The 16972-nt window shown below is 48.8% G+C and overlaps 1 protein-coding gene across 1 annotated transcript in view; it reads left to right on the forward strand.

Annotated features, from left to right (window-relative positions):
- The window catches only part of LOC142859670 (E3 ubiquitin-protein ligase RNF213-like), a 91777-nt gene extending 75198 nt beyond the window's left edge, over positions 1–16579 (forward strand). Inside the window, exons 56-70 of the mRNA XM_075989905.1 lie at positions 59–93; positions 1593–1687; positions 3185–3344; positions 4097–4277; positions 5734–5825; positions 6315–6566; positions 8570–8702; positions 8952–9035; positions 9792–9972; positions 10189–10390; positions 11449–11526; positions 12207–12401; positions 12983–13072; positions 13162–13340; positions 14653–16579. Coding sequence (XP_075846020.1) covers positions 59–93; positions 1593–1687; positions 3185–3344; positions 4097–4277; positions 5734–5825; positions 6315–6566; positions 8570–8702; positions 8952–9035; positions 9792–9972; positions 10189–10390; positions 11449–11526; positions 12207–12401; positions 12983–13072; positions 13162–13340; positions 14653–14806 — 2111 coding nt within the window. The 3' untranslated portion in view covers positions 14807–16579. The remainder of the gene's footprint in view (positions 1–58; positions 94–1592; positions 1688–3184; positions 3345–4096; positions 4278–5733; positions 5826–6314; positions 6567–8569; positions 8703–8951; positions 9036–9791; positions 9973–10188; positions 10391–11448; positions 11527–12206; positions 12402–12982; positions 13073–13161; positions 13341–14652) is intronic.
- The last annotated feature ends 393 nt before the right edge of the window (positions 16580–16972 follow it).

Below are 16972 nucleotides of genomic sequence, written 5' to 3' on the forward strand. Positions count from 1 at the left end.
GGCCCCAGTGGGTCATGTGGCCCCTTACTAGCTAATGTGTGTCCTATTCTTTTAACAGATTGTCCCAATGGCCATCCGTGCTCTGTAGGAGAGGTGAGTTTTGGTTTTTGGCTGGGTGGAAGCTCAAAATGTGCTCCCTCCAGGCTGAGAAGAGGGGAAAAGAATGAAACCTTGCCCTCTGGTGAACCACAGGCTTGCTCTGAGGACCACTCAGGGAATTCCAATAAGACTGACTGCTGAGGGCTGTTCTCCCATGGTCTTCATGCAGCACCGTGGGCAGGCAGGCTCCACTGGGGGCCTGCTCTATGATTTTCAGGACAGGCAGCAGCATGCTTGGTGTCTGTGCAGTAGATTCTAGTGCCAACACCTACGGGAAGTGCAACAAGCTACAATGTTTCCAGACGTTGTCTCAGGGTCATGGACCACAAAGGGCTGCTGGTTTGCAGTCAAGGATTCCTCAGACCACACAGCAGGGGTCAGGGAATGGGAAAGACATCCAAGAGTAGGTCCATGTAGAAGAAGGAATGTTATCGCCATCAGTGAAAATCCATGTCCACCCCAGGCTCTGTGCTTACTGAGTACCGGGGCTACCAGGTTAGGGTGACACACGCTTATTAAAGATGAGACATGGAGGTTAAAATCCAGAAGCAATTGCTCACCTTTTCTCAGATTCATGTACTTGCTTGTCTGTGAAATGTGGTAGAAAGAGGCTCTTTCCCAGGCTGCTCTGAGCTATGGAGTTCTACACTCTGGAGAGCTACGGCTGCTTTAGTGTGCTGTGGGCCATGTCTTGTAGAACATATGCACACCATCTAAGTTTTTTCTGGTTTTCCAAGACAGGGTTTTTCTGGCTTTCCTGAAACTCAATTTTGTAGACCAGGCTGGCCTTGAACTCAGAGAGATCTGTCTGCCTCTGCCTTTTAAGTGCTGGGATTAAAGGTGTGCACCACCACCACCCAGCTCCTTTTAACTCTTAAGGAGTTAATAAATATTAAGTTTGTAAATATTATGGTTGTATTTAAAAAAATTAAAAATAAGTCTTGCCTGGCAGTGGTGGTGCACACCTTTAATCCCAGCACTTGGGAGGGAGAGGCAGGGGGATCTCTGTGAGTTTAAGGCCAACCTGATCTACAGAACAAGTGCCAGGACAGGCAGTAAAGGGACACAGAGAAACCCTGTCTCAACAAAAACAAAACAAACAAACTAATAAATAAATAAAAATAAAAATCTCCCTTGGATATAAAAGATCATGCTGGAAGCAAGTAACAGCCTGTATGTATCCTGGTGTTAGACCCTGAAGCCCTATGAGAGTATACACGACCAGGAAAAGGAAAAAGAGCTGGGTATGAGAAAGCAAAATGTGCTCAGGGTTTCCAGCAGGTGGCAATCCATTTGGGATTCAAACTTAAGTCTACTTTTGATAAAAAGTCTGCATTTGCCCACGGTTAACATATTACATAGTGTCCACCTTGTCCCCATATCACACCCCCAATATATACACGCACAGATGAAGCAACCCCAGTGACCTCCTATGGCTGAGCAGGGTTGCTACACAGCGGCAGTCATGCATGAAACATTACTGTTCACTCTAGTGCGGCAAGCCAGTGGAGCAGAGCTTCTGTCCGGACTGCCGAGCTCTGATTGGAGGCCTCAATCATAATCCACTCCCGGGCTTCCATCCTATCAGGTACGTGAGCTGCTCCTCCTAGTAACTGGCCCTGGGCTTCAGGACTGTTCCTACTCTTTCTCCTAAACTGTCACTAACTTGTGACACTATCATACTTCTGGATCAATGTCATGCTCGCCACCAGGGCCAAGGTCCCTGTCATCAGGAAATCATAAGGTGCTGTCACTGGTCTTAAACACAGAGGGCCTGCCCACTAATACTTGCTAATACAGACATGCTCTGTGGGTCCTTGGGCTTACTCCTTGTAGAGGTTTGTGTCTGTAAGCAGATGTCCTGATTCAGGACAGTCGCTCCAAACAACTGGAACAGGATCTGCCTGTCTCAGCACACGCTGCCTGACTTACACTGGAAACTATCTTAGTTCTCTCTCATCTCCTTCCCACCCACCTGTAGTTTGGGGGTTTAGTTTGGCTTTTATTTTATATTGTTTAGTTTTGCTTTTAACATGGGATCTCATACTTGGCAGTCCTGGTACTTGCTACGTGGCCCAGGCCTGTCTCAGCCTCTTGAGTGCTAGGATTACAGGGAAATGCCACCACACCTGACTTGTTTTTGTTTTTCAAGATGAAGGACACATAATTGGACTTGTCCAATACTGCCATGCTCTGGTTGGGCGAGGGCTGAGTTTTAGGACACCCACACCACATTCTAAGACCCTTTATGAAAGTTTTCCCTTCTATAAGGGAGCACAGGAATTAAGGAGAATGACACCTTTCCCGTATGCTTGGCATCATCTAGATCGTCCACAGTGCCTGTCACAGTATGAGCATTGTAGAAAGACTTGTCCTAGTGCACTGTTAGGGAACTTGCACAAGAAATCAAAGCTGCCCTGGCTTTGGTTTGTAGTTGCTTGGCTTTGAAGGGACAGAGGGTCTGTTCCAGCAGACGTCACAGTCTAAATAGCAGTCTGCTCCCCGGCTTCTGACACAGTGCAGCTGGTCACACCCTTAGGATTGGTTGGTGGGCCTGATGCAGTCCGTATATTCTGGTCCATCTGTGTGAAAGCTTACAATACCCCAGCTGCTCATCTCCAAGACCTAGCAGAGTTCTCCACATGCAATATCTTTGCAACTGAGTGCACACACTGCATCTGCCACCTACTACACATGATGTGAAATGGTCTGCAGACCTCGGATCCCAGTTTACAACTAGAGAAATGAGAAGAACGTGGAAAATACAAACGTGGGCACAAAATGTCCGCACTCCAGCTGCCCAGAGATGACGCCTGCTTCTGTCCTGAGGCCTTCTCAGGGATCGGCAGCAGTGGCCATTTCCCGTACCCCTTTAAACTGAGTCCTTGGGGAGTCGGCCATCCAGAAGACAAGTCTGAAAAGAAAATGATGCAGAGGCAGGTGTCCAGGTTAGAAAAAGGACTTTCAATGTTGTTTCCTCGGAGCATGGAGCCCTATCTCCCAGTCCTGAGGGCCTGAGATGCCCCTGTAGCTAAGAAGAGCAGCCCCTTTCAATCTCTCCCTTGTCTCTTCTCTTCCTTTCCAGTATTAATGAGGACAGAACACAGACCGGCCACGTGCTGGGCGACCCACAGCCCAGTGGTGAAGCAGTGGCATGTGACCGAGGGCTGTCCCCAGTGGTCTTCATTCTCACCCAGCTACTCACTCACTTGGCTATGCTTGTGGGAGCCACTCAGAATCCCCAGGTACTTGTGATCAGCTGCTACACAGGGGAGGATCCTGCTGTTGTTTCCAGTCAGCCCTTTGCTCACCGAGGTCTGTGAAGTATGAGTGTGTTGTTGGTACCCAATCTGCCAGGTAAAAGAAACCTAACGTCTCCTAGCCTTCTCCACCACAGCATGGACTGGGATGAGTGCTTGTCAGATTATTTATTATCTATTTCTTTGCTTTTTCCCAGACACAGTCACTCTGTAGCCCTGGCTGTCCTAGAACTCACTCTGTAGACCAGGCTGGCCTCAAAATTACAGAGATCTGTCTATCTCTGCCTCCCAAGTGCTGGGATTATTAATGGCCTGCACAACCACTGCCCAGCAGAATTTTATTTTTTATTAATATTTTTTCACAGTGCTCCAGAGGTCATAGTTCTATTACTGAAGCCCAGTTTGTTTATTTGAACTGATACCAACAATTTTCTACATTTCTGAGACTAGAGGTCTACTGTACAGACATGTCAGCACAGATTCACTTTCCAAGTGCAGCATGAGGAAGCTACGGTCATCTGTGCTGCATCTCTCTCACTTAGCATTAGCCAAGAGGAGGGCAGTTCAAGGTTGAGGCCATCTACTCTCAGTCAACACCACAGGCTGCTTTACCTGTCTCTTCCACCTGTGCTGATACATCATGCAGAAGCCATGCTGGTGTGCTCCTCCTGGCCTCTCCTGAGCTCACCACCTCCTCTTACACGAAGTGTTCTGAACTTTTGTTTTGTTACTCACAGGCCCTGATCAGAATCATTAAGCCTCCGGTCCAGGACCCACAAGTCTTCCTGCAGCAGCACATCCAGAGAAACCTGGAACAGCTAAACAAGATGCTGGGCAGGAGTGCAGACGAGACCACACATGTGGTACACCACATCCTGCGCTGTTTGCTCCAGGAAGGGCACCCCACGTTTGGCCAGGGTAAGCAAAGGGGCAAAGGCTAAGCTGGGCTGAGGGGTCACTTCCCATGGCTCCTGCGCGAGTAAACTAAACTTGAGCTAAGCATGGTAACCTGGAACCCTAGTACTTGGGAAGCTGAGGCAGGAGGATTGTTGTGAATTCGAGACCAGTATGGGCTTCACAGTAAACTTCTTTAATAAACAGAGAGGGGATGGGAGAAAAAGCATGAACTCTTACTGGGGCAGAGAGGCTGCTCTGTTCCCCCATCCATCCACATACCTAACAAGAACCTCTGACCTCTGCTTCTCAGGACTGTTTACCGCAAGTAAAAACCCACTGTGTTGGAGACACGTGTCCTCCAAAGCAGGCGATGTGTGTCCAAGAGTCAGTCACTGTCCTTGCTTCTGCTCATTACTAAAAATTCCATGGCTGTGCGCTAGCCCCAGAGTTGACAGCGCACTGTTTCCATGTACACAGCGCACTCAAGACAAAGCAAGCCTCAAAGTCTACTAGGAAAGGCAGTAAATGTCACTGCAGATGGCAGTATTGGATTTTTTATTTTGTTTTGGTTTTATGTTTTGTTTTGATTTTTTTTTTCAGTTTTTCGAGACAGGGTTTCTCTGTAGCTTTGAAGCCTGTCCTAGAACTAGCTCTTATAGACCAGGCTGGCCTCATACTCACAGAGATCCCCTGTCTGTGGCTCCGGAGTGCTGGGATTAAAGGCATGCGCCAGCACACCTGACTCACTGTGCTACTTTTTTTTTTTTTTTGGTTTTTCGAGACAGGGTTTCTCTGTAGTTTTGGAGCCTGTCCTGGAACTTGCTATGTAGACTAGGCTGGCCTCGAATTCACAGAGATCCGCCCACCTCTGCCTCCCGAGTGCTGGGATTAAAGGCGTGCGCCACCACCGCCCGGCCTCACTGTGCTACTTTATAATAAGGCAGTGACAATAAAAAGTGCCACCTGCAAACAGAGCACTCATTCCTCTGGGCCTCCCTCCCAGTCAGTATTGCAGAGAATTTGTTCCATGGGTTTTAGTTGTCCTGAGATTTCACACAAATGACACAGTCCTAGAAGGCTCCACCACTCAGGATCTGCACCACCTTCATGGGTCCTGCCTGCTCTGCCTGCTCTGCTTGCCGGTCTGAGGGGTAGCAGCTGGAGTAGCTAACGGTGGCACTGGCCTCTGTCACTGTTCCTGGGCTTGTGATTTTTAGGTTCTGTCCTTAGTACTTTTGTTCAAATGGCTTTGTGGTGGCAGCAATCAGTCAGAGGACATGTCTGAGGTTGAAATGCTGTCACAAAGGTGGGAACAGCAGAGACTGCGTCCGGGACAGTTCACATCCTTAGGGAACTTAGGAAAGGGCTTACTTCCCCCACATAGGACTTTCTACTGGCGGTTACTTCATGCTTGCTGTATGCAGGCTGTTTTGGCTCTTGTTCTAGAGCAACCCACACGTTCTTATGTTATTTGTAGGTGTATTAAATTTTAATGCAGAGTGGTCAACCAAAGCATCCAGAAACAACTGGGAGAAGCATCTTGAAGCTCTAATTCTTCCTGAATTGGAGGTGAGCTGTGACGGTCACTCAGCACTTCTCTAGGATAGGGTAGGGGTCTCCCACATATCTGTCGAGCAATCTTTGCCCATCATCCCTGGGGAAGAGCTGCAGGATCCTCTACTAAGGTTCAAATTTCAGTGTCCTCATCCTCCAGCTTTTTATTGTCACTGTAGACAGCAGCATCTGAGGGTGGGGACCAGACATTCTATCCTGTAGAGACCGGCTGGGATGCACAGTAGTCGAGGACGAATGACCCTTCTGTCAGAGAGGAGCAATGCACAGCACAAATAAAGTGAGGAAAGAAAAGCAACAGGTGTGGTCCTCTTCGTCCTCTGTGCACAGGGAGGGAACCCCTACAACAGGTACTGTTGGATTACAGCAGAAACCAGCAATGGGACAGGCAAGACAAGGAGGGCAGCCACAGTGAGTTACTAGGTGTCCCAGCCTGTGTGCGGCAGTGCCTCAGTTGGAAAATTCTGTGCCATTTTCTTCACCCAGCATCTTGACCAAACCTTGGCAGCTGTAAATGCTCTTATCAGCCAAGATGAGCGCATCAGCTCCAACCCCGTGGCCAAAATCATATACAGGGACCCAGCAACCTTCCTGCCTCACTTGCCCCAAAAGAGTGTGGTTCACTGTTCGAAGATTTGGAGCTGCAGGAAGAAGATCACAGTGGAGTACCTGCGGCATATTGTGGAACAGAAAAACGGCAAAGAAACAGTGCCTGTCCTCTGGCGCTTCCTCCGGAAGGTACATAAGACGCCCAGGTGACCTAGCGTTTTCTGTGCAAATGATTCCCAGGAACGAACAAGCCCTGAACCTTTGTTCAGAATAGTGGTTCCTAGGGTGGAGCTCTGAACAGAACATAGACAGCAGGAGACTCAAGGAGAGAGGGAAGTCTTCAGCCCTGGCTTGCAGTCTCAGGCAGTCTGAAGCAGAGTCACATGTAAAATACATAACAAGTTGGTCAGTGGTCACCTGAAGAGAACTTGAAAGCCAGGAGACTACTTGACCACTCAGCAACAACACTGAAGGTACAGGTCTTGAGCCAGTTCTCCTCCTCGTAGCTTGGGGCAGGTGACCATCTGCAGAGCCTGCTGACTGCAAATATTATTAGTATGTAAAACCTTCCTCCCAACCAGTAGACCTTCTAGGCACAGACTGAAGTGGGAATGTGGGCTGGAAGCAGGGTGAAGAGCTATGAGATGCAATAATCCTGTCTAAGACCCAGAAACACTTGCAGTTCCTGTACCCACTGGGGTCCTCCAGCACAGTGGTCTTTTTCTTTCCCTGAAGACCAGTGTTTGCAGCCAGCAAGTGATTCAGACACTTCTGGTGTTCACAGAAGAAATGTCCTCATGTCAACGCTGTGACTTCTCTTGGGTAGTTTTCTTTGGCTGAGGAAGCTAAGGTTCGAGGCTTTGGAACAATAGCCAGTACTAACTTTCTCTTCTCTTTATAATTTAATAATGATAACTATTAAACATAATATACACAGGTAAAGGGGCCTGTGCGACATTTCTATAGATGCACACAACACACTGCTGATGCCCCCTTCTTTGCCAACCTTTCTACCTCTCTCCTCCATCTGCTGCTCCACAGATGGGCTGAGAAAGCGGTCACCTGATCAAATCCCTGTCTTTCTGTCCACATGGAGGGCTCTGAGGTGGTCCCTGGAGATCAGTGGAGTAGAGCAGTGATTGCCATCCTTCCTCCAAGTCAATTTCCCTTCGCCCGTACATATGAGTGTCTGGTGCTTATCTTTCTGTATCTGACTTATTTCATTTAATAAAGTGACCTCCTGGGGTAGGAGAGATGAATCAGTCATTGAGAACACGGGTTGCTCTTCCACAAGATCTGAGTTCAATTCCCAGCACCCATATGGCGGCTCACAACCATCTATAGTGGTATGTGACAACATCTACTGGCGTGCAGACAGCCATGCACAGAGCGCTCATGTACATAACATACATAAATCTTAAAGACAAATAAATGTAAAGTGACCTCTAAGCCAACTGTATCCATTTTTGTGCTGATGGCAGGACTGTATCCATCCTATGCTCGGAGGCTGCGTGTCCACCTCTGAGACATACACCACACATTCTCTGCCCATTCGTCTGCTGACAGGCATCTAGGCTGAGGCTGTCTTAGCTGTTGTGTGTGCTCATGTGACCTCATTTCTGTGAGTGCAGAACCAGAAGAAAGGATGGACTGTGTGGTGATTAATGTTTAATTTTTGAGGATGCAATGCTAATCCCTTTTCTGCACATCCTGGCCAGCACCTGTCCCTTGCTGTTTTCTCACTCACCTGCTGACTGGTGAGATGGTTTTCCATCTGACTGGTGCATTTGGATTCCTGTCCAGAAACCACTCCTTACCCAGCATGTTTCCCTGTTTCTTCTGGAAGTTTTGGGTCCTACAGTTAGGTATTTCATCTATCCTGGGTTGATGTTTTACTGGATGAGACAGGATGCAGTCTTCAAGGCAGTTCGGTCCCGTTGGATCTTGGCACATAGGTTTGGCTCTGGGTGGGCTGTGTGTAGAACAGTGTAACCCTGCAATCCATTTGTGGGTTCATAGTGAAAGAATGGGGTGGCCCTTACCTGTATTTAAATTCTAAGGTGCATCCCTATGTAAGATGAAACACTGACCAGATTGGATCAGCAGCACCAATCCCCCACAAAGAATATGTGTCTGACAGCATTTCTTAGATTAATCAGAGGCATCACTATTACCCATCTTCCTTTCTGCAGGAAGCAGAACTGAGGCTGGTGAAATTCTTGCCTGAGATATTGGCCTTGCAGAGAGATCTAGTGAAACGATTCCAGAACGTTTCAGAAGCAGAGCACAGTTCCATCCGAGGTTTTATTGGCAGTCACCGATCAGGTATGTCTCTGCCCAAGCTCTAAGAAGAAATCAGGACCCTCTGTTTACAGAGGAAGGGACGAGGGCTCTGTTACAGGGGCCATGTGTCTTGAGCTTTCAGCATGAGGTGAGGAGACACTAATTCCAGCCAGCTCGGCTGCAGCAGGACAGCACAGAGTTGGTTCTATCCAGAGATCAGAACTTGTACTGTGTGGATCAGAACTAGGCTGTACTGTTGTCATGGTTCTCACCAAATGCTTTACTCAACAGATGGGCTGAGAAAGCTGTACCGTGATCGGATCACTGTCTTCCTGTCCACCTGGAACGCACTGAGGCGGTCACTGGAGACCAATGGTGAGTGTCCTCCTCCCCCAGCAGAGTGTCACAGGATGTGCTGCGCACACTGCTCTGCATGGAGCTCTGCCTGTTACGCCAGCACCACGCAAGCTCTCTAGGTGTCTCCATTTGGAGCCTGTCTTAGTTGGAGTGACAATTGCTGTGATGAAACAGGATGACCAAAAGCAAGTTGAGGCAAAAAGGGTTCGTGTGGTTTATCTCTTCCTCAGCACTGCTCATCATCAAAGGAAGTCAGGACAGGAACTTCAGAGACAGAGCTGATGCAGAGGCCATGGAGGGCTGCTGCTTTACTGACCTGCTCCCCACAGCTTCCTTGGCCTTCTTTCTTGTTCAATCCAGGACAACCATCCCAAACATGGCAGCACCCACAATAGGCTGGGCTCTCCTCCATCCATCACTAATTAAGAAAATGACCTACAGCTGGATCTTATGCAGGCATTTTCTTAATCGAGGCTCCCTCTGGGAATCCAGCTGGTGACAAGTTGACATAAGACTAGCCAGTACAGGATCTGGGAAGTATGATAGCATTAGAGCCTCCCTCTTCTTGAATCCAAAAACCGGGTTTCAGGAGAACTGGAATCACTGAAAACTTGCCAGCACATCTGGTAGAGGCAAGACCTTAATACCAGGTTCTTAATACCAGCAGTGTGTCAGCTGGTGGGACTGTATCTGTGAGCCTCTTTCCCTCACCTTGATCACACAGCATGGAGCAAGCCCTATCTGGCTGCTAAGGAATAACCCTGTCATTTCCAGGTGAGATCAAGCTACCAAAAGATTACTGCAGCTCCGACTTGGATCTGGATGTTGAATTTGAGGTCATCCTTCCACGGCGACGGGGCCTGGGCCTCTGTGCAACTGCCTTGGTCAGCTACTTGATTAGCCTGCACAATCAAATGATCATCACGGTGCAGAAGTTCTCCATGGAAAACAGCAGGTGTGTGCCCAAGTCAGCAGAACTTGGTGCTTGTCCAGCCCTAGGCTTCTGAGCCCCTGCCAACTTCTGCTCTTCAATGGCAGACCCTCCCTTAGCCGCTGTCTCCAGAGTCCTGTGCAGACATACAGCTTTCCCCTGCTCAGTTCACAGAGCACGAGGCAGGGGTGTCTGCATGTGTCTGCTTTTGATATCAATCATGTGTCTTGTGTCCCTCAGCTATTCTGTAGACACCTCTGAGGTTACTGACCTGCATGTCATCCACTACGACGTGGAACGGGACCTGATTCCACTGATCGTCTCCAACTGCCAGTATCAAGTGCAGCAAGGTGGAGAAACCTCACAAGAGTTTGACCTGGAGAAGATCCAGCGGCAGATCAGCAGCCGCTTCCTCCAGGGCAAGCCCAGGCTGACCCTGCAGGTAGGCTGAGCCTCTGCTAGTTATATGCTTGGTGTCTGTCATGAGTAAGGGACCCTTATTCATGTTTTGAGGGACACCACAGTGCACTATGCCAGCCACAGTCTCATCTGCTTCATCTCCTTGCCACCAAAGCATGCATGGTCACAGCTCCATCAGCCTCCCCCTGTGGTGATCTCAAGGCCTTTGGTACCACCCTCTGAAACTCAGTCTCCCAAAGGCATCCTCTGGTCTCAGTGGACTTAGCCTTTAGTTTTTCTGACATAATTAAGGACATTACCAAAGAACTCTGCCACTGTTGCACTGGTCCTCAGCACTCTGTGCCCGGGTACCAGTGTGCCTTCTGTGTGTCCTGATCCATTAACTGCCATCGCCTGTCATTTTAGCCATCTCTCCTGGCTCCCTGGATCCTCTCTGTATTTGATGCCCAGCATGGCATCCTACTGCCTCCCTTCACCTGGCACAGAAGGCCCTATGGCCTGGCTCCAGCTCAGATTTCCAGTTACCTTAGCTCAATTAATTGCCTGCCCTCAGACACAGGATTCCTGCCACCAAGGAACACAGTGGCAGAGCCACATCTCTGTTCCTGATCTGGAGAGCTGGTGATCCAGTCTGGTCACATACATTACTCTTGTGTGTTTATCCGCGTCCATAGACATCCATTAGTTTACCGTGGAGTCTACAGTTAGGCTGTGACTTGGAGCCCAGAGTGTTTCTGATTCACTCTGACAGCTGTGCTGTCCAGAAGAGTGACCTCCTTGTCCAAGCTCTAGACTTAACAGTTACTGAAGGGCTGGTAAATGGGCTGTCCTCCTGCACATGGTCCTCTGGGGACCCGTGCATACTCAGTGTCGCGCAGCATCTATGTGGCAGTATCCCTGAGGCCACTGCAGCAAGGCTGGCACCAGCTGTGTCGCTGCTTCCAAAGACAGCGTCTTCAGCAGACTTCCTGCAGCAATGCCGCCTTTCCCAGAAACACCCTGAGTAGCGGGGTCCCGCTGCTGAGGTACTGGGGGACCACTGTGGATTTCACCTCCAAGAACCTCTCTCTTCCAATTTAGGGAATACCCACCCTGGTGTACAGACATGACTGGAACTACGAGCATCTCTTCACGACCATCAAGAACAAAACGGCACAGGTGCTCTTGACAGCCCTTGTCCTTCTCTGGGAGGCTCTATCCACCCCAGATAGCTCCAGCCTCATCCTGTGTCCACTGTGAGCACTAGCGGCTCAGTGTCTTTTGAAGAACCCCAGGACTCCTGTAAGCTGGGCTTACTATACAGGAAGCAGGGCAGCAGTTCACCAAGCTTTTCTGTTCCGTTTACACAGTCATCATGAGGAGCAGATTTCTAGTAACATATCACAGCTGTGTGCGCTGAGGCTAAACAGCCAGAAAACTTAAATGTGTCCCTGCTCATTCCTAGCAAGTCTGAGAGGAAGCTGAATGGCTGTGTCCCCTCATAGGATTGTTTCTGTCTTGTTGATTTTGTTTGTTTTTTGAGGTGGGGTTTCTTTGTACAGGCTTAGCTGTGCTGGAACTAGCTCTGTAGACCAGGCTAGCCTCAAATTCACAGAGATTCATCTGCCTCCTCAGTGTTGGGATTAAAGGTGTGTGCTAGCACCGCCTGGCTATAAGCTTTGTCTGAGGTTCAGTGAGTTTGTCTCCATGACTGTGGAGTCTGTAGTGCTGCCTGCACTTAGTGTGCTTTCTACTCAGCTGTCCCAGCTGTACCTTGACCTGTGACAAAGGTATACTCTTCCCTGTTGGTGAGAAACAAGATGCCAACCACAACCCTAACCTTGCGTTTTGTTCCCCAGAGCCCACTCACCAGCTCAGCCATCAGTGCCATCAGAGGACAGCTGCAGTCCTACAGCGATGCCTGTGAAGCCCTGTCTGTCGTAGAAGTCACCCTGGGTTTCCTGAGCACAGCTGGTGGGGATCCTGGCATGGACCTGAATGTGTACATTCAAGATGTCCTACAGATGGGCGATCAGACAGCGCTGATCTTAAAGGTAAGCACCAGTGCTGAGCCTGCAGGAATATCCCAGGAATCCCAGTACCCTGGAGGGTGAAGCAGGAAGATTGCCAGTTCCAGGTCAGCCTGGGCTACAGACTGAGTTCCAAGTCATAGTATGCAACTAAGCAAGACCTCAAAGCAGAGAGGGGAAGTCCTATTGGAAGGAGTTGCATGGGAAATCACATGACCCTCCCAGAAGCTCCAGATTCCTACCTAATTCCACCATGCATCCATGTCAGAACCCCAGAAAGGGGAACATCAGAGCGTTCCTCACACAACCAGTCCAGCATGCACACAGCACACCCGAGAAGGAGACTGACCATCTAGGCTGTCACCATCTGTGAGCAGTGCAGATCTGCACAATGTGTGATGTCACAACTCCCTGCGGCAGAACTTGGGGGCTGTGAGGGATGGGTCAGCTCCTTTGTGGATGTGACCGTCTCATGACAAGGGAAACAGAATGAGCTCAAGACAGAAGTGGGGGGACATGCCTATTGTGTGCACTTAGACTCCTTAGTGCACAGGGGTGACACATTGGGGCTTTGGCCTTCCACCGAGGTTCTGCTTTGCTTTCAGGCCTTAAACAGATGTCAGCTGAGACACGTCATTGCCCTCTGGCAGCTCCTATCTGCACATAAGTCAGAACAGCGCCTTCGAATGAACAAAGTGAGTCCCACCTCTGCTTTCTGCTGTGGAGGGAGCAGCGAGCACCCGGGTCTTCCCAGGTCTTACTGTACGGCTTGTTGATCCTTCAGGAGCCGTTTCGGGAAATTGATGTCAAGTACAAAGAGGACCTCAGTCCGCAGCACAGAAGGCTCCTCAGCACATTCCTGAATGAGGCAGGCTTGGACATCTTCCTCCTGGAGCTCCACGAGATGATCGTGCTGAAACTCAGGGGCCCCCAGGCTGAGAGCGGCTTCAACCCCAATTGGAGGTAATGGCCTTGTACAGCTGCTGGCAGAATGCCCTGCTGTCCAGTGGCTTCCCCTAGACTTGAAGATACTCCCAACTTATCCAAGACCCTTTTCCTGATAATTTTCCATGATTTGCTATTTTCTACCTTTGGTTTTCAGATTTTTAAGACAGGATTTCTCTGGGTAGCTCTGGGTGTCCTAGAATGCTAGAGTTCTATGGACCAGGCTAGCCCCAAACTCAGAGATCCATGTGCCTCTGCCTACACAGAGCTGGGATTGGAGTGTGTGTCCCCCCATCCAGGCATCCTTGGTTTTAATTTCTTGCGTTCTCTCTTTGGTTTTAGTCCCTTGTGATTAAAACAAAGCAGGAGGTTCCTGAAATGCCAAGCAGGTTTGCTTGTTGCACACGCATGGGGACTTGTGTTTAGATCCCTGGAACCCGTATTAAAATCTGGGTGTGGCTGCCTATGCCTGCAGCTCCAGCACTGGGGATGTGGGAGGGGAAGACAGGAGGACCCTGGGAACTTGCTGGCCAGCTGGAAAGAAAGTAAGTTCCAGGCGCAGTAAGAGACCCTGTCTCAAGAAATAGGGGGGAAGTGAGAAAGTAAGACACACAATGCCGTCCTCTGACCACTGAACACACATGCACAGACATGTACACACATGTACATACCACACAGACAAAGGCAGGCAAACAGGAAGGAAGGCTGAGTTGTAGCTCATCGGTGGAATGTTTGCCTAGGATGCACAGAGCCCTGGGTTCATCCCTCAGTGCTACAGAGATGGGGCATGGTAACACACACCTACAATCCTGGCACTCGGGAGTTAGAAGCAGAAAAATCAGAAGTTCAAGGTCATCGTCAGCTACACAGCAAGTTTGGGGCCAATGTGAACCACATGGAAACGACAAACTCATATATTCCCCTATGTCAAGTACTCTTATTATGTCACACAAATATTCACTCTAGAGTTGGTAAAAAGCCAGACCAGTGTGTACAGGCTACAGAACACACATCTCTCCCAAGCATGTCAATACATGGGTCCAACACCAGTGTCTCCTCTTATCTGACACCCTGATCTGGAGACATACAGTGGCTGGGCACATTTTACACTCATCATCCATTTGTGAATGACGCCCTTGATCGTTTTTGCTTAACTGGGGACTGTTTATCTCTATTAAATTTTTATTGTATGTATATGCTGTTTTGCCTGCATACGAGCCTTTTGCATGACTTTAATGCCTGATTCCCTGGGGAGGTCAGAGGATTCTGATCCCCTGGAACTGGAATTACAGAGATGTTACAAACTCTCTCTTATTCCTTGCTTTCACAGCCTCAGGGACACGCTAGTGAGTTACATGGAGACTAAAGACAGCGATGTCCTTCCAGAAGTGGAATCCCAGTTCCCAGAGGAGATCCTCATGTCCAGCTGCATCTCAGTGTGGAAAGTGGCTGCCACACGAAAACAGGACCGTCAAGCGAGGTAGAGCAGCTCAGCCTTCAAACCTGGCTGGAGAGGAAGGTCCTCCCCACGTCTCTTCATAGCTCCCAACACAGGCTGTGCCTCTGCGTGAAGAAAATTAGGGGCACCACACTGGATTCCAGGCTTACACACACCATACAAGCTGACAGCTTTAGAGAGACATGCTGTTTCTGGAACACGTGCCTATCCCAAAACTTCCTCATGTATGATGATAAGAAATTGCCCATCAACTGCCTTTTGTACATTCCAGAAGAAACTGAAGAGGACCACAGTCAGGTCATAATCAATACTGACCCTCTGAAGACTGCCGGCTCTTCCCTCATAGTTCATGGCCAACACTTAACTTCACAGAGAGAAAAAGCACAGGAGCAGTCATTTTTTCCTATTCTATGTGTACAAAAAAGAATTTATTCTTTCTGCACATGTATAAGAATAAATGTACATGTGCAATATATACAGAAAGAAAACATTTATTCTTCTTTCTGTACATTTATTCTTCCTTCAAGTCCCTTAAGTTTTAAGTGCTACACTCATATTTCTTGGTTTCTAAGATGTATGAAAATTGCCACACTAGCACAAGGAAATCCAAGGTGCTTGTACAAGCTGTAAGGCCACATGAACAAGAGCTAACGCTGACCCCACCATGAGCCACTGCCAAATTGCAAAGGGACAAAGTCAAACACTCACTGAGAACACTGGACTGGGGCAAAGGATGCTGAATGAACTGGAGAGCAGGGACGATGGTGGCTGCTGGAGTACTTGCCTCCCATACACACTGTCCTGGGTTCTCTCCCCAGCACTGTAAATGGGAAAGGGGACGAGGGAAAATGTTTTTACAAGCCTTGGTCAGAGGTATCTGGGGGCTGGGACTACGGGTCGGTGCTGGAGCCCTTTTCTACCAAACATGGTGCCCCGGAGTTCAATTGCTAGCAAGGTTGAAAAGAAAGCTATTCGCGAGATATTGTGGAGAGTTACTGACTGTGGAGCTTTCCAGTAAGCATTCAACATGACCTTCGCTTCCCTGAGCACAAACCAGTTAAAGAGAAGGCGGGAAAAGAGCCCACCCTGACCTCATGCTGTCTTTCTCACTGGACGTGATGCCTCTTTGTGTCACAATCTGCTCTGCTTCCCCTGATCCCTCTGGACCAATCCTATTCCTGGCACGCACCACATAAGAACAGCCGGTGTTCACAGCTGGAGGTCATTCCTTTCACAGAGACAGTAACTTGAACTCGAGGGCCCATGTGCTTTGAACTGCAGAAATACAGACTGGTGGTCAGGAGCACATCCCTGGGCACAGACCACCATCAAAGGTGAATCTGGACCACACCCTGTCCTGAACAGACCTGCAGTAACTCATTTCAGACTGTGTTCACAGGGACAGTGATAATCTTACTCCAAACTATGAAGTGCACCTGTCCCCAGATGTCTGCATTCCAAGTTTCTTGCTGAATAGATGTTTCAGGGTACAGGGCTCATTGAACTTCCTAACTTGGTCTTGGATCCCGCTGATACCTCAGATTGGGGTTTAACTCGCCCTGGCCATCAGAGGGCAGCTGAGCCCCACACTGTTTCTTGCTGTGAAGGCCTTTTTTGCCTTTGACCTAGCTAGACATTTTTTGTCTAGAAGAATTTTAATTAAGATGTTTCATTTTGTATGCTATGCTTTAAAGCCTTAACTGTCTATGTACTGTCTGTGTGCAAAATACACAGATAGCCTGGCAAAAGTGAACTGTTCTATTTTTGTCAGACCCATTTTAATAAACTTGAGCTTTACTGCTGAGAGTCCTTCTTGTGCCGGGAAGATGGCTCAGTGAGGAGGACACTGGCTGCCAAGCCTGATGACTCCAGGTGGGACCCTTGTCAGAGAAGGAAGGAACTGGCTAACTTCGGGTTGTACACACACACACACACACACTAATGAATTTTTGAATGTTTCAATTCCTGATGGCAGAGTTTACATCTACAGCACACAGACCTTGGCCTGGTTTTTCGAAATGGTTTTGGGTTTCTGTGAATTTCCCCTGCTGTAGTATCCAGTAGGGCTCAGAACAGAAAACCTACAGTCTAGGACATGGGGTGATACTTTTTTCCTCAGAGTAAAAGGACTGCAGGACTCCAGTTTATGGCAGAGAGCGCACTGCTGTACTGGCCTCAGAGCATTCTGCTA

This window comes from Microtus pennsylvanicus, chromosome 11, assembly GCF_037038515.1.
Source record: "Microtus pennsylvanicus isolate mMicPen1 chromosome 11, mMicPen1.hap1, whole genome shotgun sequence".
Taxonomy (NCBI): Eukaryota; Metazoa; Chordata; class Mammalia; order Rodentia; family Cricetidae; genus Microtus; species Microtus pennsylvanicus.